Source organism: Pseudonaja textilis, chromosome 10 (genome assembly GCF_049901715.1).
Source record: "Pseudonaja textilis isolate UNSWEBS1 chromosome 10, rPseTex1.2, whole genome shotgun sequence".
Lineage (NCBI taxonomy): Eukaryota > Metazoa > Chordata > Lepidosauria > Squamata > Elapidae > Pseudonaja > Pseudonaja textilis.
This window is the reverse complement of record NC_141999.1, coordinates 12,485,940-12,510,923: the sequence shown is the minus strand read 5'-3', so window position 1 is coordinate 12,510,923 and position 24,984 is coordinate 12,485,940. Positions and strand designations below refer to the sequence as shown.

The following is a 24,984-nucleotide window of genomic DNA, read 5'->3' as shown; positions in this document are numbered from 1 at the left end:
CTAACTGTTCACCGATCAATGTCTATGGAGATTCTCAGTCATCCAGAACATGATTGTCCCAAAGGTGTCAGAAAATCCAGTTGCCTCTTGAAAAAGCACCTTTATTCACCCATCAGTCTTAAAAAGAAAACCTCTGGCTTTAACACAGACAGTAGATCCTATCCTTCTTTACTCATATTTAACATTTTGGGGTAATGCATTAGTAGCCTTGCCTACTTCTTCAACTGTTAACTATCATCTTAATTTGAGTTAGCAGTTTCCCGTAACAACAAAGCCAGAAAGCAGTTGAGTGCCATAAATACCAGCAAATTAAAGCTTTTTTTTTAATAAAGCCCCCTTTGCTAGCAGAAATGCATATATACCTATGCCAATGTCTTGCATTCACCAGGTGCTTAATAACTCAATAAATTTGATGGCATTTTGTTAGTGTATCCTGCATTGCACCAAGCACCACGTGACAAGCAGATGAGGAAGGTGGTTTGATGTCACAATGCCAAGAACAACCCATGATGGCTCTGATGTAGCACAGTGATCCAATAGATCCTGGAACAATACGAAGGGGCTTCTTCCTAGCATTTCAACCATCGCATTAATACAATAGTACTCACCGCAGGCTAGCAGCAAACTCTCTGGAGGTAAACAATGTCAACATTGAAATTATTTAACAAAACCACTGAAAATCACAGGGCCATGAAGTGCTCTCTCTGTACATCTTTGCTAATAGATTTATATAGATTGGTACAAACGTTGGAGCTCATGTGTTTCTTCAAATATTGCTATATATATATATTTAAATTAGAAAAAAAAAAGAATAAAAGCTAGTTACTTCCGGCTATGGTAGAGGATCCCAGGCTGCAGTCTTTTCGTGCTATTGTAACAGCAACCCAGCAAAAAGTAGACCAAGTGTCTATTTTTGTTCTTTCATTAAGGAAGGCTGCACGGGCTTTATCGCTCTTCTCAAGCTGGCATATTTTCTGATTAAAAACAACGGGTTATTCCTCTTTTGCAAATTTAAACTCCGTATCACAAAACAGCTGCTTAATTTGGGCACAAATCGTATTTTTGAACATAATGCATCCACTATGCAAACACTTTCACTGTCCAGGAACCACTGAGAAAAATAGTGGAAACCTGGCAGAAGTTGTAATTGGGGACGGCTAACTCTCGCTTTCAGCCCATGGCTTGGATAGTTCCCTAAGTTGCCTGAATGAACGTCAAGTGAACACAAAGGGAACAGGGGGTGGAGGGCGTGTCCAAAACACACATCATAGCATCACTGTGGAAAACCCTGTGACTTGTGCATCCGGTATGAAGCACAAAATAATGAGGTTTGCATCACGAAGTCACACAGCATATTTTGTCATTTTTTGCATCATAACCAGAGCTAATAGCGCTAAGGGTGAAAAAAGAGCCAGAATTACAGCCCATTTAGCTTAAACACTATAATGCTGCAGATGTTTTTTTAAAAAACCAACAGGCTCTGCTCTACTTCAGCAGGAACAAGAGTATATTGGTAGTGGCAGCAAATTCTTGGAGGAAATAAAAGGAACTGATCCTCCCCATAACATCCTTTGAATGGTGTGGGAGTAGGAATGGATTTCCAGAGGAAAAAATGCAGACTACAGGAACCAGGAGCATTACTCAGATGATCCCGAGGACACAGATAAACCTCCAAGTGCTTCAAAGACCCACTAAAAGGATGCAAATTTCCAGCTGTCTGCAAGGAGTACAAATCCTTCCATTCCCCACCATCCAGTCAGAGCTGAAGAAGCTTCTTGAACGAGAAGCAAAATGTCTTCAAAAAGAAAAACAAAGAAAATCCAGTTGCCTCCTGAAGAAAGCACGTTTGGGACAATTATGACCTGGATAACTGAGAATCTCTACAGATTTTCCATTCACACAACCAGGGGCCCACAGGTTGCATATCCACAGCTGTCTGTTACCCTGTATAATGTAATATATGATATTCACATTTGATGTGATCACTTACATGGCACAGTATATCACTGGGAACCCACACACGGACAAGCTGGATAAGCTTTCCCTTATCTGGGAAAGATTTGTTTTTTTAAAGTTTGAACTGAATTCCACACTTCCCCACACCTTCCCAAGAACACCACTGTCTTGCAATATGTTTACTGAAATCAAAACTATGTGCACTCAGGGCTTAAGTATGGGGAAGGTCACCCCACCTATCTTCCTGAAAAGAAAAACAACCTGCTAAAGAAAAATAATGGCTATTTCCAATATTGTAACCACATTAACAAATGCCACATACCTCTATTTGCAATAAGGGCAAATATATGTTCTGTCTCTGGTGAATGCATACGACCTATAAGAAAGTAAGCTGCAAAACAGGTGTGTTGATTTGATTCGGTAACACCAGGTGAGTAAAAGAGAACGGGCAATACAAATGTGTTCAAGTTATGTTGCACCCTAAATACGGTACTAACCATTTCACAGGGCACATTGAAGGTTTCGGTACATTGAAGGTTTATCTATTGCTAAAGAATTGTGTTTTTATTTCAACTATCAGTGCTTTGCTTTAAGTCCTCTAAACGTTGGGAACCCAAGATAATAGAAACAAGGATCTGTCTGCTGTTATCTAATCTGCTCCTCTGCAAATAAGGAAATTGCTAAATACATTTAGCAATTTAAATTAGCAGGGAGTGCACAGACACACAAAATTAGAAATCACCTCTTAAAAATGGGAAGGCACAGTGGAGATTTAAAATGCAACTAACTTATAATAGAGGCCACAAGACAAGCTGCCAATATATTTAACCCTTAAAGCTCATTATTTCCCAAATCACAGACTGTCTCTACTAAAGACACACCCTATTTATGCAATATATATCCTGCACAGATTCAGGCTAAGAAACATTTCTTCACTCAAGTTTGGAGTACTGTGAAAAAAAAAATGTATTAATGGCAGGTACATTAAAAACCTCAACTGTCAGCATCTCTACTCAGCTCCTGGTTTGACTACCAGGCAACACCACGTCAATCTTGGTGGCCTTATAGAGATATTTTCTGGATGGCTCCCTAGATGGTTCAGTTGGGTCCAGGAGAGGAAGAAGAAGAAGAAGAAGAAGAAGAGATCCCTTGTACGATTCTGATGCTAACTTTTAAAATGCAAAACCTACCCAGTCTTGAACATTTCCTCCACTGTCACCAAGGCTACCCTGAATTGAGGCAGCACAAGACGTCCCCCCTACATCTGCCCCAATTCTTTGACTCTCTGCTTTTGCCAAAAAATTCATCAGAACCCGAGAGATGTACAGTTATGGTATTTTGCAGGGACTCCAATTGTGGCATTAATAGTGCCTAAAACCTATGGGATGGGACTAGAAAGGCACTGTCTGGAATCCTCAACCTGAAACTTGTCTTCCTTCCTTCTTTCTTTCATAATAAATCCATTTTAATTCTAAAGTGTAAGATCATGGAGGGAACGGCTTTTTTTTTTTAAATGGAAGCAAGTGCATATGAATCAGTGTTTTTTTTTTTAAATATCCTGCTAAAGAATGACTGAGTAAAGGATAGTAGGTGATTAAAAGAAGTGTCTTTTAATAATTAAGTATTATTCATACAGGGGAGAAATAGCAAATCAGCACATCATCTCTGTCTGAAGCATTTCACTCCAAGCCAAAGGCATGATACGTATTTTCTTGCTGACCAAATTTACTTCTTCTAATTTTTTTTACCACTCTGGCGGCAACAAGCGAAAGATCACAAAGACTAGCTCCTAAAGTACACCAGGTACAAGTTACAGAGCAATAGGTGTTCCAAAGGAGAGATTCTCTCTCTCTCTCTCTCTCTCTCTTGTTTTTTTTCCTTTTAAAGCAAGGATTACGAAAACAATCTCTCCTCGGCACTTCTGAGAATCCCAAAGCCCTTCCAGCTTACACAATCCTAGCCGTCTCTTTTTAAACTCTGCTTTGACTTTGCCTGCGATTCTTAGCTGTGCTTTCAGCGGCAACTAGACCCTCCATTAACTCACCCAAGGGAGCTGGATATACCGGTCTTGAATAGCGCGTCTGTCCCATTCTTCTGTTCTTCAAGGAAGGCTCAGAGGGAGAAGGAGCAAGGCAAGCCGATTCGAGAGGCAGGCATCAGCCCCTGAAAGTTGACAAGACTCCGCAGGGTGGAGAAACTTCACCGCTTGCAAACACCCCCCCACTCGCTTCCGAGACACCCCCAAGTCGAATGGCCCCAAGTCAGAAAAAGTTCAGGATTGTGGGTCCGAGCCCTGCCACGGTATATCCTGTACCCCTGGTTCAGGGCACGGTGTAATTCTCATAAATACGCTTCCATGCCAGCTCCCTCCAAAGAGGAACGAATGAATGCCTGTCATTCCAGAGTGCGTATTCTGCTTAGGGGTGGCTCTCATGAAGGAGGAGGAGGAGAAGGAGGAGACTACAGGAGCCAAATAATCAACATCCCCTGGGCTCTTTAAAGGCAGGAGTTAAAAGGCTGGAAGGAGGAAGAACAAGCAGAAGGGTTTGGAAGACTTCAATCGGCCGAACGGCTGATAAACAAGCCACTACTAATTGCCATTCTTCTGCTTTGAAGGGAGGGATCTGAGCACCCTGGTTTTGGGGGCAGGGGGGAGGACGAAGGGGGAGAGATGGAGACCATCTGAAATGGATTAGCTACCCCTGAGATTCCAACTTCTTCCATATCACGAAAGGAAAAGGAGTGATTAAAAAGGAGAGGAAGGGAAGAGAGGACACAGAGAAAGGATTCTCGTCCTCTGGTACCAACTGGAAGGAAAGAACCGAAAATTAGGCGGCTGCTTTGGATCGGTCAACACAGAGTCCAGAGGGATATTGGTGGATGCAACAATGCAGTTCTTCACATCCTTATTTTGTTTTTCAATCCAGAAAGAGGGGATCCAAGAGGTGATGTATTCTGCATGTTCAAGCAGCAAATTCATTGAAATTTCTGTATCTTCTGTCCATGGAGATTCTCAGTCATCCAGGTCATGGTTGTCCCAAAGGAGCTTTTTTTTAAAAAAACTGAATTTTCCTTGAAGACATTTCGCTTCTCATCCAAGAAGCTTCTTCAGTTCTGAAAACTGAGGATGCTTCTTGAATAAGAAGCGAAACATCTTCAGGGAGAAACAAAGCCCAGTTGCCTTTTGAAAAAGCACCTTTGAGACTTATTTATCTTCTATTTCTAAATCAAGTTTCTTATTGTTGCACTATTCCCAACATGGCCAGCTAACACAACCATGCTAAGAATTAGAGTCAGAGTTTCAAATTCTATCTTTTTTTTTTTTTTTGTAAACTATGTATTAAATTTTTCCTTATTAGTATTGCTGCATGTAGGAAAAAGCTAAATTTACTAACCCTATAAACACAAGTAGGGAAGAGATTCAAACTAAGCCTATCTGTATCTTCAGAACTCTCCTTATCACCAGATTAATATTTCTCGTCAATAATGCATACAATTGTGAAACAGTCCTGTTCCAGAACAAACCATTAATAGTTTCTGTTTCCATAAAGTTTTAGAGCCCCATAAATATACATTATGGTTTTATATAGAGTTTAATTTTAGAAAAAGATTACAATTTCTATATTAACAGAAATGGAAAAACACTGTGCTTAAAAGGAAAACTAAATTTGGGTAAGTGTAAGTATTTGGCTATTGGGAAGAACTGCTTGGATCACCGTAATTCTGCAATCAACCAGTGTCATCAAATATGTAATTTGCTTTTTAACTCCCCGTGTGTTAAGATTACTTCAAAATAGCATATCAATAAAAGTGTGTAAGTTAAGAAGAGATGTTATGCTTAATGCATTTCTAGACCTGTTATTTGGTCCATGAGCTGGACCAATAATTTATTTCCTGCTATTTTGAAGCACTGTTGGAAACCATGAAATGTCACTGTGGTATTTTTTATTAAAGTGATCTTTATGATCTACCCAGATTCCCTTGAACAAAGGAAGGAATTCATGAACTTCAAAACTCAAGCCTAAATGACAAGTTTTCAAATCTTATCTAAGAAGAAATGCAAAGTCATACATTGTCAGACCCGAAAGATTAGGTCCACACGTGAAGGTCCAGTTAAACTGATTTATTGGTACTCATTCCCATGTACAGGAATATTCTCAACTAATGTACATCTGCTTGGAATTAGATAAGGGACAAAGGAATTCAAGGGAAGGGGCAGGACTTAGTTCATTTATGGCTATGTAGGGATTCTAGGCTGATCCTTCTCTTCACTCTATCCTATGTTCTGCCACTCCTCTTACATATGTTTGGTTATATTATACTTCCATAAAACTTGTACATTTGCAACAGACACATGACATGTGAGCACTGATGCCTAGTTTTGTAAGGAAACATCTGCAGGAAAACAACCAAGCTCAAAAAGTTCCCCTTAAAACTCAAATTGTCTGTTCTGACCCACAGGTAAATCCTTTTAATACAATCATTCAAAAAGACGCAAAGTCCAGGACTGGCAAAACTGCAGGATCTCAGTCAGAAGATAAGAGAATTCCCTGGCTTGAGGAAGTGTCGCGGGAAGGCATCTCCTAAACCCAAGGCGGATGAGAGATTAGCAAGCAGCATGCCTATGCAATTCTAAGAGTTGACGTTCAACAGACTCTGATGGCACCAAGATCAAAACTACCGAATATATGCTATATAATGCACTCTACTTGTTTGCTACCATCCAGAAGATTCCTCAGTGCAGGGTTTATACCACATTCTGTTTCCTAATAAAAAGCACTTTCAAGTAGAAAGCATTACTGGAATCCAAAGGCTGCACATAACAAAGTTGTGTGGCACTGAGGTTGTCTACTTCTCCAATTAAAGCAGGGGTGCCTCCCCTGAATGCAACAAATGCAGTATACCCCAAAATCACACATCTGTCTTCTCTCGATATTCCTAATGGAAGGGGATAGGACTCTGATTATTATTTATGTGCACGTTATCTACAAATTCTGAAAGCCTTGTTGTTCACGCCTGATCGGCAAAAGTCCATTAAAAGTTACCAGAGATAACAACTTATCTATTTTAACTTTGATCAAATAGGCCAACTTTACATTCCTTCCTTTTAGTTGAATAATCTTGGTCTTTAATCCCTTCAAATAATGTTTTAGGATTTGGTTTCTTTTCTTTCTTTTTTTCTTTGCCTCTTTGCACAAAATTCTGTTCTCAAAATTCTCCAGAGTTTTAACAGGTCTCTTTTATAAATCCAACACAGTAAAGTTATCCAGGTTGCTTTTATGCTTTGTTATTTGTATATTTCGTTTACTTATTAAGCCATCAGCTGGTTTTGTTTGTATATCCAGTGTGACATCTTTTTCCATATCATCCTTGTAGCTTGTCATTTTTAAATCCACTTTGAAATCAGCCTCAGTTTTATGTGGTAAAACTTGTTCCACTTTAATAACATCTTTTAAACACTTTATCTATAATGGCAGACACTCTTAAAATTAACTTCTAGGTCCTTCGTTGACAAATATTATTTAATACAATGATGATTTATTTTGTTCCATTCTGTATTAGTAAGTCAAATTTAAGTGCTTAAGTCTTTAATTGTAATATTTAGTTCCTTCTAGTGTCCAACCTTCAAATTCCCATCCTATTGGTATCACTTTTTGTATTCAAAAGAATACTATTATCCTACTTTTTTAAGGATTTAAAGATTTCCTTCGTTTTATTTCAAACCCATCTGGGCCCTTAAACCATTTGTAACTTTTCAAAATCACTCTTTTGTTGTTTATTCCAAAAAAAAAATGTTAAACTTGTATTTAAAACTGCTTAAAACTGTAAAGTTTTAAAACTTTAAAACTGCTTTCTCTAAGGATAGAAGGAGACTCACCTGGTGCTGTAAAACTTATTGATGCTAATAACTGAAAAGCAGTTAACAAGCAATTTGCAAAAGTGATTGGAAAAGGAAGTATGCAAACCCAGTGTAAAACAACACCCGTCAAGGAAAAAAATCTACCTCCCTCCCCCCCCCCCTGTGTAGAGGGGGGGAGAGGGAGGGAGGGAGGAAGAGAAAGAGACAGAGAGAATGAATGAGAATGAACATCAGTAGGAGCAGCAACACGGAATACAGTCACCCTGCCAACTTTAGTCCAACTAGTTGTGTCACACAAAGTAGATTGGACTCTGATCAGGAAGACCTGGATTCCACACTAAGACATAGAGATTTCTAGAGCTAGAAATATGTGAAGAATATGTAATATGTATTACATATTAGATATGTAATATCTAATATGTGAAGAAGCAAAAATGGTTTCCTTAAAATGACAAATGAGATTTTAAAAAAAACATTGTTACTTGCCCTTGGGGAAAGGATGAGTGGCACCTTAAAAAAATCAGTTCCATATAAGTGAAACTTTCTTTAGGCGTAGTGGAGCTAAAAAGTGAGAATGTTGTTACTGAATTCCATATAAGCTGTCCCTGAACATGTCACAGGAATTTAAGGAAACGCTTTATACAAAATCGGTCTGATAGTTACATTGATGGGCAGCAGAATGATGAACAATGGAGGCATTGCCAGTCCTATTTAAATGTTTTGAAAATTGAATCTTGAGTTTTCTGCCTGCAAACCATGTCTTCCAATCCTTATAGGACCACCACTGGTGGCATTTTAGAATCTGGTTTAGCTACTTGCTGTCTCTCTCCCTTTGGTGAAAAAAAAAAACCTCTATTAAAAACTTCTTACCAAAACTGCATTTTCTAAGCATCTCACTGCATTTAGAAACTTTCACATTGCAAAAAATACAAGGAGCATTTCCCCACCCTAACTTTGGAGTCTGAAACAAGAAGCAGCACCAAAATTTTGAATTTAGAGAATTACGGTAGAAAACTATTTTCTCATTAAATTTGACATAAGGTAACATTTGTCAATAAATTGGATGAAAATGGCATTAAAAAAATCCTAACAAGGTCAAGATCCATCAGCCCCCTGAAAGTTCCAGGTCCAGAAATCTAGTTTCAATAGCAGCATACGCCTTGCTTAAAAAAACCATTCATGCCAAGCCAATGAATTTAAATGCAAATATTCAAATGTGTGTAACACTCAGCTTCCTTAGCCCAATAAATACATTTTAAAATCCATTCTGCACGGAGGTGAACCGGATTCATTTCCGGTTCACTCAAACACATTTTTTCTTCCCTTCAAATCCCAACCTACTTCACCTACTTTAATACATGGCAATACTTCTCAACCTGATAAAGATAAATATTTATACTTTGGATACAAAGGAGGACCGGTCTGCATGCCTTCTTACATCCACTTTCTTTAATTCATCCCAGGCAAATTATAAATACTTTGATTGCACTTGTGAGCCTCAAAATGTCAAGAAGGCCAATATGAAATACTCCAAGAACCCTGTCGCTGGTTGCCAACCAAATATCTTGAATTACACCTGCATGGCAGAAAATGCAAACAAATCCAACCTTGAAAAAAAGCCCAAATACCAGAAGGCTTTTGAAATAACATAAGATCAAAACACAGAAAATGTCATTTGGGCACCAAAATTCAGTCCCCAGGAAGAGCTGAGATGCTCACTTTGACCAGTTTTAAAAGACATAAGTCCGTCACAGAGATGCAACGAATAAAAGGTACAGATTCGTATTATTTTACAAGGCGAGTTAAAACCAGAACTGGCTTTCTGCAAGGCATCTAGACCTCCAATTCTTTAAAATCAGTTAAGTGTCAGTTAAATCATCAAATATTGAAGTAACAGGAAGGAAGGACCAATCTTGTTATGCACTGAATTAATATGAGATAGCATGGTTAATATGAAATAATGGTTATTAGATGGAAAAAGAAAGCATTTCTGTAAAGAAGAGAAAAAGAGAAGTATTACAAAGTCATCTTCTTTTAAAAAAGCATTGTTCACTGTAATCCATCCATCAATGCATCTGTACCAGTACAGATTGCTTTAGGTACTAAAATACGGCAACCTTATTCCAATAATATTCATTAGTTCTTGTAACCAGGAAGATTCACATCCTAAGAATCCTACACGGTATGTTTGCTCTTTTACTCTGTTTTAAATGTAAATCTTTAAGTCTTTTTTCATGTTTAAATGAATTGGGTCTAATTTTATTTTGGAATTGGAAGAGAAATGACTTGTTAAACCACAAAGCAAACTTTGTGTGTATAAGGTCAATAGCTGATTTCTTGAGAAGATCTTGAGAAAATCATGAATTTACAAAGCATTTTCAAAGAAGAACTGATTACATTTTTTTTCATACAAAAGGGGAAAATGAAGGGATTAGCAGATTTCAGTATGGATTTTAAAGGTATATACTTCACACTAGTTCACTTTTGGTGTTTTTCCAAGGGTTCTCACGGAGCGTGAATCTAAACATAATTACAGGCTTGTCCTCATTGTGTATTGCATCAATATACCTTCTGAAACAATTTATGAATAAATATTTGCCCAAAGACAGGAGCATTCAGAAGAAATCCTTCCAGTTTAACAACCTCTCCATTCAGGTTACTACAAGTCCCCAGTATATCTGCCAAAAAGATTATGAAGGTTATTAGATTTTGCCATCTCAAGCCTGATCTTGCAATCTTATTTACGTTGTGAATCATCCCACCCTAAACTCCTCCCAACTCTCCAACTTCCACTCCTGACAAATCTAGTGCTATAGACCGATCCCAGCACAGCTTTCTCTTTAATGATATGCCCTTGTCACACCTGTGACAAGATGGGTTTCAATCCATCTTTTAGATCAGAGGTCTCTAAACTCGGCTACTTTAAGACTTGTGGACTTCAACTCCCAGAAGACTTGTGGACTTCAACTCCCAGAATTCTCCAGCCAGCTGGGAGTTGAAGTCCACAAGTCTTAAAGTAGCCGAGTTTAGAGACCTCTGTTTTAGATCGAAAAACCAGCAGGGCTGCGAGGCTGATCATAAGCAGCAACCCCACAAAGATTTCCCCCATTATGCCTGTGAACAAAAAAAATACTCTAAGCTGCAGATAAAACATGGAGCTGTTCTCTTCCTGTCTCTCAATGCCTACTGCTGCCAACTGATCCAGACAAAATAATTGCAAAAGAAGATTATGGAATGCCTGCCAAAATAATTATTGAGATCCAGTAATCTTAATCTGCCCATGCTCACGGGCACTAATATACATTGTACTTCCTATGCAGTGATAGAATTTCCAAAGGTGTTTTGCTGAGTGTTTGAGATGTACACAGGTATTCTTACCTTTCTCATTATAAAGCCCTTCAGATAACTACAGAAAAGTGCATACATAATTTGATTAAAACTAGGGGTAGCAGTGGCACTTAGGGCTTGGAGCTACAGATATCCTTCCTCAATTCAGGTATTGATTAAAACAGACAGACATTCTGGGGGAAAGATTACGTTCACATGGGAAGGGCACAATCCGAGATATAGCACATATGTTGTCCATGAAAGGTACTGCGTTCAAACCTTCCCATTTCCACTTGAAGAATCAGATGGCAAGTGATGAGGAAGTCCTTCTGCAGGAAAGCAGACAGGGACCAGCAATTTTACCTATTAGTAATGGAAAACAGGTGTGAAAGTCCGGTTGTCTTGAAGATTGTTAAGGTCTTGGAATTTAAGAGCCAAACAGCAATGAGGCTAATGCAATGAAGATGAATCACCATAAGTACTGTTTCTTTCAGACTGAGGGTGGGTTCTACCCCTTTAAGAGAAGTTTATATAAGGCAGCCATTAGAGGGTACGTCCTCTCTCCTTGTGTCTGGTATTCATTGCAGAGTTCTCCGTGTAGAGTTAAGAAGAAAAAATGCTTGTAAGGTATTTTGCCTACCACATATATTTCTGTATATAACTGTTGTATATACATATATATAAACCACTGTTAAATGTTTAAGTCTTCGTGTACTGTATTTTGCTCCTGGGTTGTTTCATAATCTTCCCCAAACCCCAAAAACTTTAACCTTAGACTGTCTACTGTTGACCTCACCCCCTTCCTAAGAGGTCTGTAGGGGGCGTGCATAAGCGCACCAACGTGCCTACCGTCCCTGTCCTATTGTTTCTTTTATTTTTCTTTTATTTTTCTTATATGTACCCATTTCATGTATTCATAACTATGTATACACTTATACTTATTATCTTGTAAACAATTGACAAATAAAATAAAATAAATAAAATAAAATAAAATAATAATAGTCACGCTGCAAATGCTCTGACAAAGATGTTGAACTGCATACATCTTCCCAAACTTCAGCCAGTAGGACCAATGCTGGAGTTGTGACTCAGTACAGGTAGTCCTCACTTAACGACTGGTCGCTTAACAACTGCTCTAAGTTCTGATGGTCCCTGCAAGAGGTACTTAGGAGATGACTTTGAAGTTCTGATGGTTACATAGAACTCCCTGACATTAATGTGATTGCATTTGGACCATTTTGCAATTAGCTCACCTTTACAGTTGGTGGTCAGACGATTGTGATTTTCAATGTTTTTTTGTCAGGTTCTGGAATTTACCTTACCTTACCTTACCAGTTTCCAATAAAGTGGATTTGCTTAAAGACCAGCACATTTGCTTACCGACCACAAAAAAGGTCTTTCAATCAGATGTGGTTATGTAGGGACCCGCTTAATGACTGCAATGACTTACGACCGTTAATTCCAATCTCAACTATGATTGTGATTAACTGTAACGTCTGAATGGCAACACAGAACGGTGACAGTGTGTAGAATATAAAATCTTAGAAAATCAAACAGGTTTAAAATAATCCTCCCCGCCCCACAGAGAGTTTTGAAAAAGAATCTTTGAGAAATACCAGTTAACACAGAGGTCTCCAAACTTGGCAACTGTAAGACTTGTGGACTTCAACTCCCAGAATTCTCCAGCCAGCTCTGGCTGGAGAATTCTGAGAGTTGAAGTCCACAAGTCTTAAAGTTGCCAAGTTTGGGGACCCCTGTTTAACGCATGCCTAGACAATAATTTGTTTTCCATCCAGCAGCCTTCAAGCAGGTCCCATGAAAAAAAGAAGAAAAGGCTATTATAAAGCAGTTCAATAGCATGGAAGTAACCACTGTGGGAAAACCACCCAATTGGGCATAGGAAAAAGAAATAGCAGAGTACTGAGATATAGAAGCTCCTTGATCAAAAAATTTTCTGGATTGTGGGATCCTTTGTGCTCTCTGAGCTTGGATGTTTTCTTGCAGACATTTTGTTACCCATCCAGACAACATCTTTAGTGTTCCTTTATATTTTTTTTAAAATGCTGATATTACTCAATTGCTGTACTTTGCAGAACAAAGAAAGCACCCCATATTTTCTGACCAGGTAAGATCTTGAGAGCTATAGTGGCTCTTCTCACCCAGCATCCTCCCAAATGCTCCTCCATTCTTTCCACTGTGATCAAATGGGACTATAAAATAATTAGCTCTATACCCGTGCTTTGCTACGAAACTATGTGATTGGGCTTAGTTTTGGGGGAGGAAAATAAGGGGGGCGGGAATTCTGCCTCTGCCTACCAGCATCCATCGGTATTCATCTGGCTAGCGTCCTGCCAGTGTGTGAGAGAGTTGAGGGCTGTTTGGAAACTGAGAGAGCATTTGCTGTGTGAGCAAGGAGACAGCAAGGAGCCTGGGCGTGGCTTAGCTCAACTGTTAAAGCTGGTTGCTGCTGTGAAAGTAAAACAGAAACCGAAACTCCTCTCCTCTCCTTGTGTTTTGCATTTGGAACAGATTTATTTTCTGGTGGGGAGGGGGAGTAGAACTCCTTAGCATCAGAGTGTGTTAATAATAATAATGATATAAGAAATACTAATGCTCTGATGGTCATTTCAAAAAATCCTCTCTTAGTAAGCACATAGAAGCCAAGAGGAACATACCTGCCAAATTTCAAGTTTGTAGGCTTTACGGTTCTGCAGATTTTGTGATGATGCGTGAGGGGTATTTTCCTTTTATATATATAGATTGACGTGCTCTAAAACTCTCCTGGAGTACAGGGAATTTTGCGATCTCTGCAGCATCCCCAAAAGTGGGGCCTGTGGAAGATTTTCCTCTAGACTTCTGAAAGCACTACTCTCAGTTCAGAACAGAACAAGAGTACTCTTTGGAACAGAACAGAACAGAATTAACAGTACTCTTTAGAACAGAATGTAGAATAGAATATAGAATGGGATAGGTATGAGTAGAATAGAGTAGGAGTAGGAGTAGAGAATGGAGTGGAGTGGAGTGGAATGGCACGGCATGGCACAGCACGGCATAGACTAGACTAGACTAGACTAGACTAGACCAGAACAGAACAGAACAGAACAGAACAGGACTAGACCTTGGAGGTCTTCTAGTCCAACCCTCTACTCAAGCAGGAGACCCTGCACCATTTCAGTCTCTTCTTAAAAGCCTCCAGTGTTGAAGTACCCACAAATTGTAGGCGCGAGAAGCAAAGCAGCTTAATAAGCCATCCCTATAAAACGAGAGCGTGTGTGTGTGTGTGTGTGTGTATACTAAGGCTGGAACCACCTACAAAAATCTGATGCCTCCCCCAAAGGCTCTGCATCTCTCAAACATGATGGAAATGTTGAGCTGAAGACCCAGCCCTTCTGACAATAAAACAACAGCTGCTCACCACATGAAGACCATTCCGCAGAACAAAAGGAAAACTGGCCCCCGAACGATAACAGTGAAACAGGTAAACACGGCACAGCTGGACTTGCATTTTTATGAAAGGAGCAGCTACTTAAGAGGTTATCCTCCACCAGATGCAAGTTTCCATCCTTCCTGACTTCTTTTGTTTTTCCTCTAAATACCACGCCTTCCGTTTTGCTTTTTTTGTTTTAAGAGCGGCATTAACACGCCTGGGTTTCAAAGTTCGTGGGAGTCTCTCTTTTGGCTGTTTAGATTTTGCGCGAAGCAATCAACTTGTGACCGAAGTAGAGAAGCAATTAATGCCGGAGCACTTAAGGTGGGTCTATTTTTTTTTAATTAAAACACAAGCTGAGTGCAAGGGAATGGAATTAAGAGCCAGAGACTAATTTTCATTGTAATGTTACGTCCGCAAATTATCTTACCATCTATTATGCTTAAGACACAGACAAACAGAAGGAAAGTATGAAGAGCCACCCTTCAAACCTTATGAAACCAACGAAGGTTCATCTGTTGCAAAAGGATCTATGTGGAACGTAGTTGAATTAAGAACTGAACATGAACCATCTGATTTCACCTCCGTTATGATTTCGTTAGCTTCATAAGGATCAGCCACCCCCTTGCTCAACACTTTCCCTCCCGATACAGAGACAAGAACACCAGGTGATGCCATACCATTTTAGGCAGTCGTCCATATTGTCTAAGTTGACTACGCTCCAAATCCTCAGGCAAATATTTTTTCCCACGCCTACCACCTTATCAGAGAAGATGCCTGTGGCTGAATCTAGTTGAGTGTTTTTAATCACCGTTTCTACAACATTTCGATAATAAATGGGAAAAGCTTTAGGCTCTCTGAAGCAGCTAAACACTATCACAGACATCCATTCTGATTTGTAATCCTGCCATTTTTCAAGTCGATAACAATAATTTCATCAGTTTTACAGGTCCCAGAAGAAGGAACCCAGAAGAAAAGTCTTCCTGGTATGATAATTTAACCCAAAATGGTTGCTTTTTCCATAAGGCATAGAGACACTGCCATCACTAGAGGTGTTCAACCATTTGTCTTCAATAGAATAAGGATTCCTGCCCTGAGCTATAAGATTTCTGAAGTCTCTTCCAGTTCTATGATTCTATGATAGTAGGAATATACCTCTGGCATTACACAGTACCTGTGAACAATACTGGCTCTGCAACTTCACTCAGAATTTCCCTTCTTAGCTGGGTTCCTTACCATATTTCTCAAATCATGACTCCTAAGGAAGTGCTTTCCTTTGAAACTTCTCAGCTGAAAGTTTTAGAATGAGCAATCTCTAAAATGAGATACAAGGAATTTTGTCGTAGTACTCTATTGCATGAGAATTGAAGAAGGAAGGAAGGAAGATGGGAGGTTAATGGAGTGTGAATGCGTCCAAAAGAAGCCACTATGTTTTAGATTATGCCATTATCCTCAATGGCCAAGTAAGAAGGCAAACAAAATACACAATATGGTTTAATTTGCGGATTTAATATGCTGCAGTTGTGCTAACATTGGTAAAGTAGCTGTAGTGATAGTTATATCGTACGACGTATACATCCTTCCACCGGATTTATCGTAGACGATGGATGGAATTTCCCATACTTAATGACCAACTTGATGTCTCTTTGGGAGCATTTTTCTCACTAGTCTTCTGGATTGGCTAATGCAAAATCTAACTTGGGTAACTTCATTGGAATAGTGACTCAGCAATCATGTTTCCAACAAGTGCTCATTCTTTGCATACCAGGAGGCTGTTCCTGATTATTTAATTAGGGAAAAGGTTAGCATTTGTATATGACAACCCTCCAGTCCTGACAGGTTCTAAATGCTTGTTCAGCAAGACTTCCAAGAGGAACATGGAGACTCTACAGAAGATTTATTCAACTGTACCAGTACCTGCAACTTTTAGAATTCCCATTTAGGTAATGGAAAGCAGCACACTGGTTCTTACTTTGCATGGATTGGTGTGACTCCCAGAGGAAGCTAAATAGCCATGAGCCATTAGTAACTCAAGTGGCAAACATACATAGTACTTCTTCCTCCTCCTCCTCCTCGTTTCCCCAGAACAACCTGTGAGCTGAGAGAGTGACTGGCCTAAAGTCTCCCAGTTGGCTTTCTTGCCTAAGGCAGGACTAGAACTCACAGTCTCCTGGTGATTGGCCCAGAGTCACCCGGCTGACATTCAGAACTAGAACTCAATCTCCTGGTTTCTAGCCCAGCACCTTAAGCACTTCACCAAACTGGCTCATTGAACTAGCCATGCATTTATGTTTTTTTAAAAAAAAACTTGTCTCATCGAGAATAAGGGATCTATCTGCAACTGTGAATCCTGAGCACTTAATAAAAACACACAAGCACCTTTTTGTTTTGTCCTGTGACAACAATTCTTGGAGCACATCTGAATGAGAGAGCTGACAGGAAGCCCACTTGTGAATTAGTTTTTATGTGGGAATCTAATTTACCCCATAATGTGTTTTTTAAAAAAATCATGAAATGCCCTGGTACAACAACTGGAGTAGCAAATCAGCCAAAATTAGTTCGGGATTTAATGGAAATAGCTCCCCACGCAACACTATTTGAAGCTGCTGAAATGAATTGTTCATTCCCATTTGTCCTAAATCTTCTGGCTATTCCCCGCAGAATTCTATCTATTTATTCAAATCAGCATCTACATCCATCAATCCAATTAAGATTCTCTGCCTTTCAAAAGAATAAAGATTTATCACACACACCCCTTTACAACTGGTTAAAATTAACCAAGGAAGGAAGATTGCCCAGAAAAATTGTCATTCAAATTTACTGTTTTTAGTAAGAATACATTTACTTGCAACCATAGGTTTTAACAAAATCCATTTAAAAAATCTCACCAGAAGTATATCCTAAATTTTCATTTGTTAGTTTCCTGTGGCTTTTTATGCCCTCCTAATTCAGAATTGTTATACCATATGTCACTGACTTATTTGAAAGTTTAAAAAAAGGATGTTAAAAGTACAATAAATTACAAGATAAGAACATCTCTAAAATAACACTAAAAGCATGGAGATTGAAAACATGAATTCAAATAACAGAATTAAAAATCCTGTACAAATGAATATATTTTAACCATACAAACTTAAATTAAGGAGAAGACTTGCTTCAATCCCCCAAATAGCTTGTATTTTAGCAACAAGAAGACACGTACAGGTTTTCTATCAAGATTTTAACTGACTCTAGTACTGAAACAAAATATTAAGTCTCTATGGAGATTCTCAATCATACAGGTCATGTTTGTTCCCAAAGTGCTTTTTCAAAAAGCAACTGGACTTTCTTGAAAACATTTCGCTTCTCACCCAAGAAGCTTCTTCAGTCCATTCAATCAGAATTGCAGAAGCTATTTGGAGGAGAAGCCAAACCTTTTCGAGGAAAAAAAGCCAAGAAAGTGGAGCTGTCTTTTGGAAAGCACCTTTGGGATAAAATATTAAGTCATGGATGCCCTCTAGTGCTTTGAGAATATAACAGCACAACGGCACAATGCAACAGCACAGTAACACCGGATAAACCAGCCATGCATAACAGGACGAACCTGAAACACTAATGTGAAAGCCAACTTGTGGCTTGTCAAAATGGCAAGTGCATGAAATTATTTAGTATGAAATGTGGCAGCTGATGGCATATCTCGAGGGACAGCACCTACCATCAGCACAATGCCACCTGATGCCTTCAAATTAAATTAAAAAGAAAACACACTTTCTTTCCAAACAAAAAATCTTGCAAAAATCACTGAATCTTGAAAATGAGCTCCAATCTCTCTCCTGTGTTGGGACTATTTGAGCGGCCCTTGTCAAAAACTTTCAATTCCAAAGCTGCACAGATTTGAGCATTAATTGTAAACCTTCAAGACAGGATATATTTTGTGTTATTTCACTGCTGCGCTTTAGAGAAGAGTTTAAACATAACCAAGGATGATAGGCCTACTGCCATTGTTGCTTAGCGCATACAGAGCTCATGGCCACAGAAGGGCTTGCTGAAAAGCTCCAGAGGAAAGAGAGCGTTCAATTAAAAGAACAATCACAGAACATAATAGCAGCTCTGTTGTATCAACTCAAGTCATTTCAGTCTGTAGGCACCAACCAGTTCATTAGAGCTTTGGAGACCAACTGCTGTGGTGTCCCAAGGTGGCCTTTTTTAAAACACCCTCTGCCATTATGGTGATTTGGATCGTGCCCCACAGAGCAACGCCTCCCGATTCCCAACCCACTAGATGGCAATCTCAGTGGGGACAGCAAAACACCCACGTTGTGGATTTGTGATCGCAACATCTAGCTAAATAGGCCAGTCACAACACAACCTTGCTTAGCAATTACCCTGTTTAGTGAATGTTCAAATTTATGACAGCACTTAAAGAGCAACTATGATCAGTCCTAGCACTTACACTTGTCATAGTAACATGTAGTCATGCGATCAACAGATGGGACTTGTTATCTAGGATTGGTAGAGGTTTCTGAAATTGCATGTGGCAATTATTACTGTACCCTATGACTATTATTAAGTGTTGTACCTGATGATTCTTGACTCTTGACAAATGTCTCTTTTCTTTTATGTACACTGAGAGCATTTGCACCAAGACAAATTCCTTGTGTGTCCAACCACACTTGGCCAATAAAGAATTCTATTCTATTCTATTCTATTCTATTCTATTCTATTCTATTCTATTCTATTCTATTCTATTCTATTCTATATTTTTCAAACCAAAGGAGAAAAGTTATTCCAGACTTTTCAAAGTCAAAATCTGAAAGCTCTAACATAGGGGTGTCATACTCAAGGCCACAGGCCAGATCCAGCCCACGGGGTGCTTAAATGTGGCCTGCAGGGACGGCCTGGAAATAGCAAAGGACCGGCATGCGGTGGTGTCCCCGCTAGCGAAAATGGGGTGTAGGGAGAATGTCCTGTTTTTGGCCTGGACAGCCCTCTGCAGCACCCTGCCGGCCAAAATGGGGCACGAAGAGCCGCATGTGGCCCTCCCATGCCCCATTTTGGCCAGCAGGGTGCTGCAGAAGGCATCTGTTCTGTCTCCCCCCTTCCCCCTCCCCTTAGCCAGCCCACGGAGTAGAACTACAATGCTGATCCGGCCTTCGAAAAAATCCAGTTTGACACCCCTGCTCTAAAGCAATATATAGCATCTAATTTTCTCTTGACAACCACTGCCATTTTTGCATAAGATCGGGCATTTGAGTAAGGCATTTGATCAAACTTACCAAATGATCAGATATATCTAAAACTTAAGCTTTCTTGTCACAAATAAATTTAACGATCAGCTTCCTTTCTTCTGCCAGTTAGGAAAAAAGTTAACTATTTTTGTGTAATAATCCCTGATTAATTTATAACTGCAATATGCTAAAAGCTAAGGTTTGTACACAGACCTTTGTGTCTGTACATAAAACTTTGGGCATTTGTTTTTCCAGATCAGTTATAAAGTATAAAAAGCAAAAGTAAAAAAGCAGTAATAAAATTAAGGCAACAGCAACTTTCTTGCAAAGAATTCATGTTTCAAAGCTACATGGGCAACAATCCAGTTCTTCAGTCACCAACAACAACACACCTGGATGAAGTATCAAATTGTAACAGAAATGGCTAGCCTATTCAAAATATAACAACGCTGTTTGCACAGTACAACAAAGATTCTCAAAACTCGGCTGCAAAGCTCCCGCTTCAAAGATTAGGTAATCAATGATCAGAAACAATGAATCTGAATTCCCCAAAGAGCACCTACCAACAGTATCTTCCACTTCCTGTGACATCTTGAGCTCTGTGGAGGAGCCGAGCCAGTCCTACAAAAGAAAAAAAAAAGCAATTAGAAAAATAAATGTCCAATTACAGTATGTTGAACATGAAATTGGGGAACTTCCAAAACTGATCACTTTGCAAAGAGAGAAAGTAAAATAAAAAAAAACAACTCTAGTCATGCATCATAAAGTTGCCAAGGTTGACAAACCCTGGTCTAGATGATTCTTGCGGTCCCTTCCAACTCCACCATCCTGTGAGCTGTGAGAAAGGGACATATCCTGGGTCACACTCCAAACCAGAAATACAAACCCGTGAAACAGAAAAATTAAGGCACATTAAACACGCACTTGCTGTGGTTTCATTATGACCCACATTCCAGTTCTGTTTCTACGCTTCCAAAGTAGCTCCATTTCACTTCCTTTTTAAGGGTGTTTTTACCCTGCCTTCTGGTGCTTTGGAGAATACCTTGACTCCCTCTTCTTTGTGGCAGCCCCTGAGATATTGGAACCCTGCTATCATGTCACCCCCTAGTCCTTCTTATTATTTTGCTTTGTAGAGACTTTTCTTTTTGGTTTCAGTTGAGTAGGGTCACTATAGTTTCAGGGTTAGAATGGAAAATTAAGGCTGGGTTCCCAGGATGAATACAGTTTCCCAGGATGAACCAAAGTTCCCAGGATGAACCAAAGAAATGCAGTTTCTCAGTTTTGTTCGATGAGTATAGACAGAATTATTGTTTTGTCCTTGTTTTCATGGCATTTAACCGGATTCCATGACCGCAGTAAATGTTCTACGTGAACCTCCAAATCACGGGTGGGATTCAAATTTTTTTACTACCGGTTTTGTGGACGTGGCTTGGTGGGCGTGGCAAGGGAAGGATACTGTAAAATCTTCAGAGGTGGGATTTGCCAGTTCTCCGAACTACTCAAAATTTCCGCTACCGGTTCTCCAGAACTGGTCAGAACCTGCTGGATACCACCTCTGCTCCAAATCTAGCTTATTAGCAACAGCAATAACAATGGCTGTAGGGAATTCTGGGAGTTGAAGTCTACACATCTTAAAATGGCTACGAGTTGGAAAACACTGGCCTACAGTAAAGCCATGCCCAAACCACTGCAGGTTACCACTTGTTCAGAACTAATGTGTCCTGAATTGGCCACATTCTTTTCAGCTTACGCTTCAGAAAGCTGACAGAATTGATTTGGATGTTATGCTGAATTTTAGCTTCCTGCATCATAATCTCCACCAGAAAGTTTGACATACTTGCAAGAAAGGCCAATTACCAATTTTCCTACATAACCGCAAAATTGGTACTTTGCTCGCTACGCACAATTGCCTAAGGAAGAACAGCAATAGGAGCAAGAAAACAGAACGGCTTCCCACAAGGGAGCTGGCCTTAAAATGAAATGGAAATGAAAATAGGAAATGTTTCAGATGCTACTAATAAGGAAGCTCAGAGAAGTAGCCATAATAATTTCTCGCATATAAATAAAATCTTCTGCCGTATTCAAGATGAAAGTTTTGATATTCTAATGCATAGTTTAATGGGTATTCCTTTCTGGGGCAATGGAAAGTTACCATATCCACTGTTCTAAGCAGGTCAGCAGTTGGGTTATCCAGAAAACTCTAAAAGACAATCTAAAACAAGGATCACCAACCTTTTGGACCTCAGGGACCACCAAACTCATAATTTTAAATCCCGCGGAACAGAGATCCTGGGAAAATCCCCCAAAAAGTCTGCAGGAAAATTCCCCACCCCATTTTCCTACCGACTGAACATTCTTTATTTGGGATCGCAGAATACTGTCTCCAGCTCCATTCTCCCGGGGGTGGGGGGTGGGGGGGGGAGAGACTTTTGGCTTCATGCAAGGAAAGCAGCGGAAGTAGCAGAAGTCTTTCTTTCTCTGCCCCAAACTCTGCCAGAAATGAGTTTTTGTGAGACTTGTTGCACCGGCGCAGCCTCTTGGAGCAGGATGCTTTGCAGGGTCCTAAAGACTGGTTTCTGGAGGAGTTTGGAGGAGAGAAAGAAAGACTTTTGCTGCCTTCCTTGCATGCAGCCAAATGCAGAAGAAAAAAGAAGCAGAAAGAAGCAGCCCGGTGGCCAGGCTAGACACGTGGAGTAAGTGGGTCAAGTTCCCCCTCTCCGCCCTTTCCCCTCCCCTCACTACCTCGTGTTGTTCACAATGCAAGCCATGCAAGCCTCGTGTTCCCATGGGCCATGTGGGCGGTGCATCCTTGTGTTTCCCACGCAGCCTGGATTAATCGCTTTGGGGGGTGACCTTTCTCTGCGGACCACCAAAATTTTCTCCTGGATCACCAGTGGTCCCCGGCCCACTGGTTGGCAACCACTGATCTAAAACATTGTTTTTCAACTTTATAATCAGACCAATACAGGGTTTCGATAAAGGAGAATATTTACAGCTCAGGGCTGACAAGAAGGATCCTTGCTTGGTGTTCTCTGAGCTTGGTTAGTTTCTTGCAGACCTTTTACTACCCAAACTAGGTAACACCATCAGTGCTGGTAGGAAATGGCAAACATCCCTACTAAAGAAGCTCCGAGATCACCCCCATCAACTCCGACAGGGCAAGCCACTAGACTATAAATTGAAAGCTAACCCCATTCCTTTTTAGCACTGATGATGTTACCTAGTTTGGGTAACAAAACTTCTGCACCAAGTTCAGGGAGCATCAAAGACCCAGCAAATGGTTTGTTCAATGAATCACAAGTGGCTGGATTCACACTAAGACATGTACCGTGGTTTACACACCACAACAGTTGAGTTCACAGGAAATGCTCAGCTAAAATTAAATACTATAAACCCGACAACGCTGTGCTGTATTATGCAAATCTAGCCATTCACAGGAAATCTGATTAAAATCTTGAGGATCTTCATTCATCACTTGGGAGGGGGTTCAAGATGTTGTGATACCTATGATACTTGAACTCTGTAGTGTCTACTGCTGACCCCTAATTGGGAGGATTTGAACCATCACCTGCAATCAATAATACACCTTTCAATCTTAAGAACAAGGGTTCCTAAGGTTGTCTATGAAGATTCTCAAGTCATCCAGGTCATGGTTGTCCCAAAGGGGCTTTTTCCAAAAAAATAAACCAGCTGGAGTTTCTTGGGGTTTTTTTTTCTTTGAAAATGTTTTGCTTCTCGTCCAAGAAGCTTCTTCAGAAGTGAGTCACCATTCAGTCAGAACTGAAGAGGCTTCTTGGATAAGAAGCGAAATGTTTGCAAAGAAAAAAATTAAGAAACACTAATTGATTTTTGGAAATCTTTGGGTTTCTCAAGGTTCTGAAAACTGATTTGATTTGATTTTTTTTATAGTGTGGGCCAACCTAACAGCCTCCAAGTATATCATGGTGGTACTTGAGTGGGGATGACTGGAAAACTATAGCAATAAACTACAGGTAGTTCTTGACTTACGACCATTCATTTAACAACTGGAATTACTACAGCACTGAAAAAGTGACATGATCAGTCCTCACTTTTACAACTGCTGCGACATCCCCAGAGCTATGCGATCAAAATTCACGAGCTGGGCAACTGGCATATATTTACAAGAGTTTCAACATCCTGGCATCTCGTGGTCGCCATTTCTGACCTTCCCAGGCTGCTTCTGACAAGCCAAGTCAATGAAGGAAGCCGGATTTGCTTAAGAACTGCCTGGTTTTCTTAAGGACTGCAGTGTTTCACTTAACAACCATATTTTTAAAAAAGGTCATAAAATCAGACATGACAAAAACTCACTTAACAACTGCCTTGCTTAGCAATGGAAATTTTGATCCCAATTGTGGCCATAAGTTGAGGACTAACAGTAACCTAAGCAGGTGTTTCTCAACCTTGGAAACTTTAGGATGTGTGTGTTGTGGCCTGTTGGCCATCAGCCCCTTCAGCAGCCGAATCAAATGAATCAAAGGAGGAGGAAGCATGGCAGTCGGGGTCAACATCAGGAGCTCCGAGGTGGAAGAGGGTGGAGAGAGAGAGAGAAAGAGAGGGGAGGGGAGGGAGGGAGGGAGAGAACGAGGGAGGGAGAGAGAGAGAGGTGAAGCCTGGGTCGTCTGCCAGCCCTCAGATGGAGAGTCAACAGCCCCCAGGTCTGGAGGTGGCTGATGAGGAAGAGGAGGAACAGCTGGGTCCAGTGCCTGACGTGCAGATGTGCAGAAGGCAGAGGAGAGGAGAGCAGTGGAAATCCATGGGCTGGTCCTTGAGAAAGAGGAGCCACCGCTGCTAGCGAAGCCCCACCCTAGCTCTGGGGATACAAGGCAGGGGGAGGAGATGAATAGATGTGGCAGACAACTATTCATCTCCCAGCTGGACAGACTTGTTAGCCTGCGGTGAAAGAGAAACTTTTTGCTGGGGCTCCTAATAACGGACTCATTGCTTCAACTACAGTGGGTTTGTCCTGTTTGGAAAGCTGAGTCAGATCATTATGGGCATCAACCTCCAGAATTTCCCAGTCAGCATGCTGGCTAGAGAATTCTGGGACTTGAAGTCCACACACATCATAAAGTTGCCAAAATTGGGAAACACTGACCTAAGCATTCACAGCTGCAATTCAAGGGACAACATGGACTCACTGTAAGTTCCCTGCACCGCTTCTCACAATTCAGTCATTCAAAAGG

At 40.2% G+C, this 24,984-nt stretch overlaps 1 protein-coding gene across 6 annotated transcripts in view; it reads right to left on the bottom strand.

The window, feature by feature from the left end:
• PHACTR4 (phosphatase and actin regulator 4) overlaps positions 1 to 24,984 on the bottom strand; it is an 82,492-nt gene that overhangs the window by 39,474 nt on the left and 18,034 nt on the right. For 4 of the 6 annotated variants that reach the window (XM_026702500.2, XM_087939732.1, XM_026702502.2 and 1 more), the window contains exon 2: positions 20,341 to 20,398. In XM_026702500.2, coding sequence (XP_026558285.1) covers positions 20,341 to 20,368 — 28 coding nt within the window. In that variant the 5' untranslated portion in view covers positions 20,369 to 20,398. Of the gene's footprint in view, positions 1 to 4,000; positions 5,003 to 20,340; positions 20,399 to 24,984 lie in introns of those variants that run through there. The other 2 variants (XM_026702498.2, XM_026702501.2) reach the window with 2 other exon arrangements.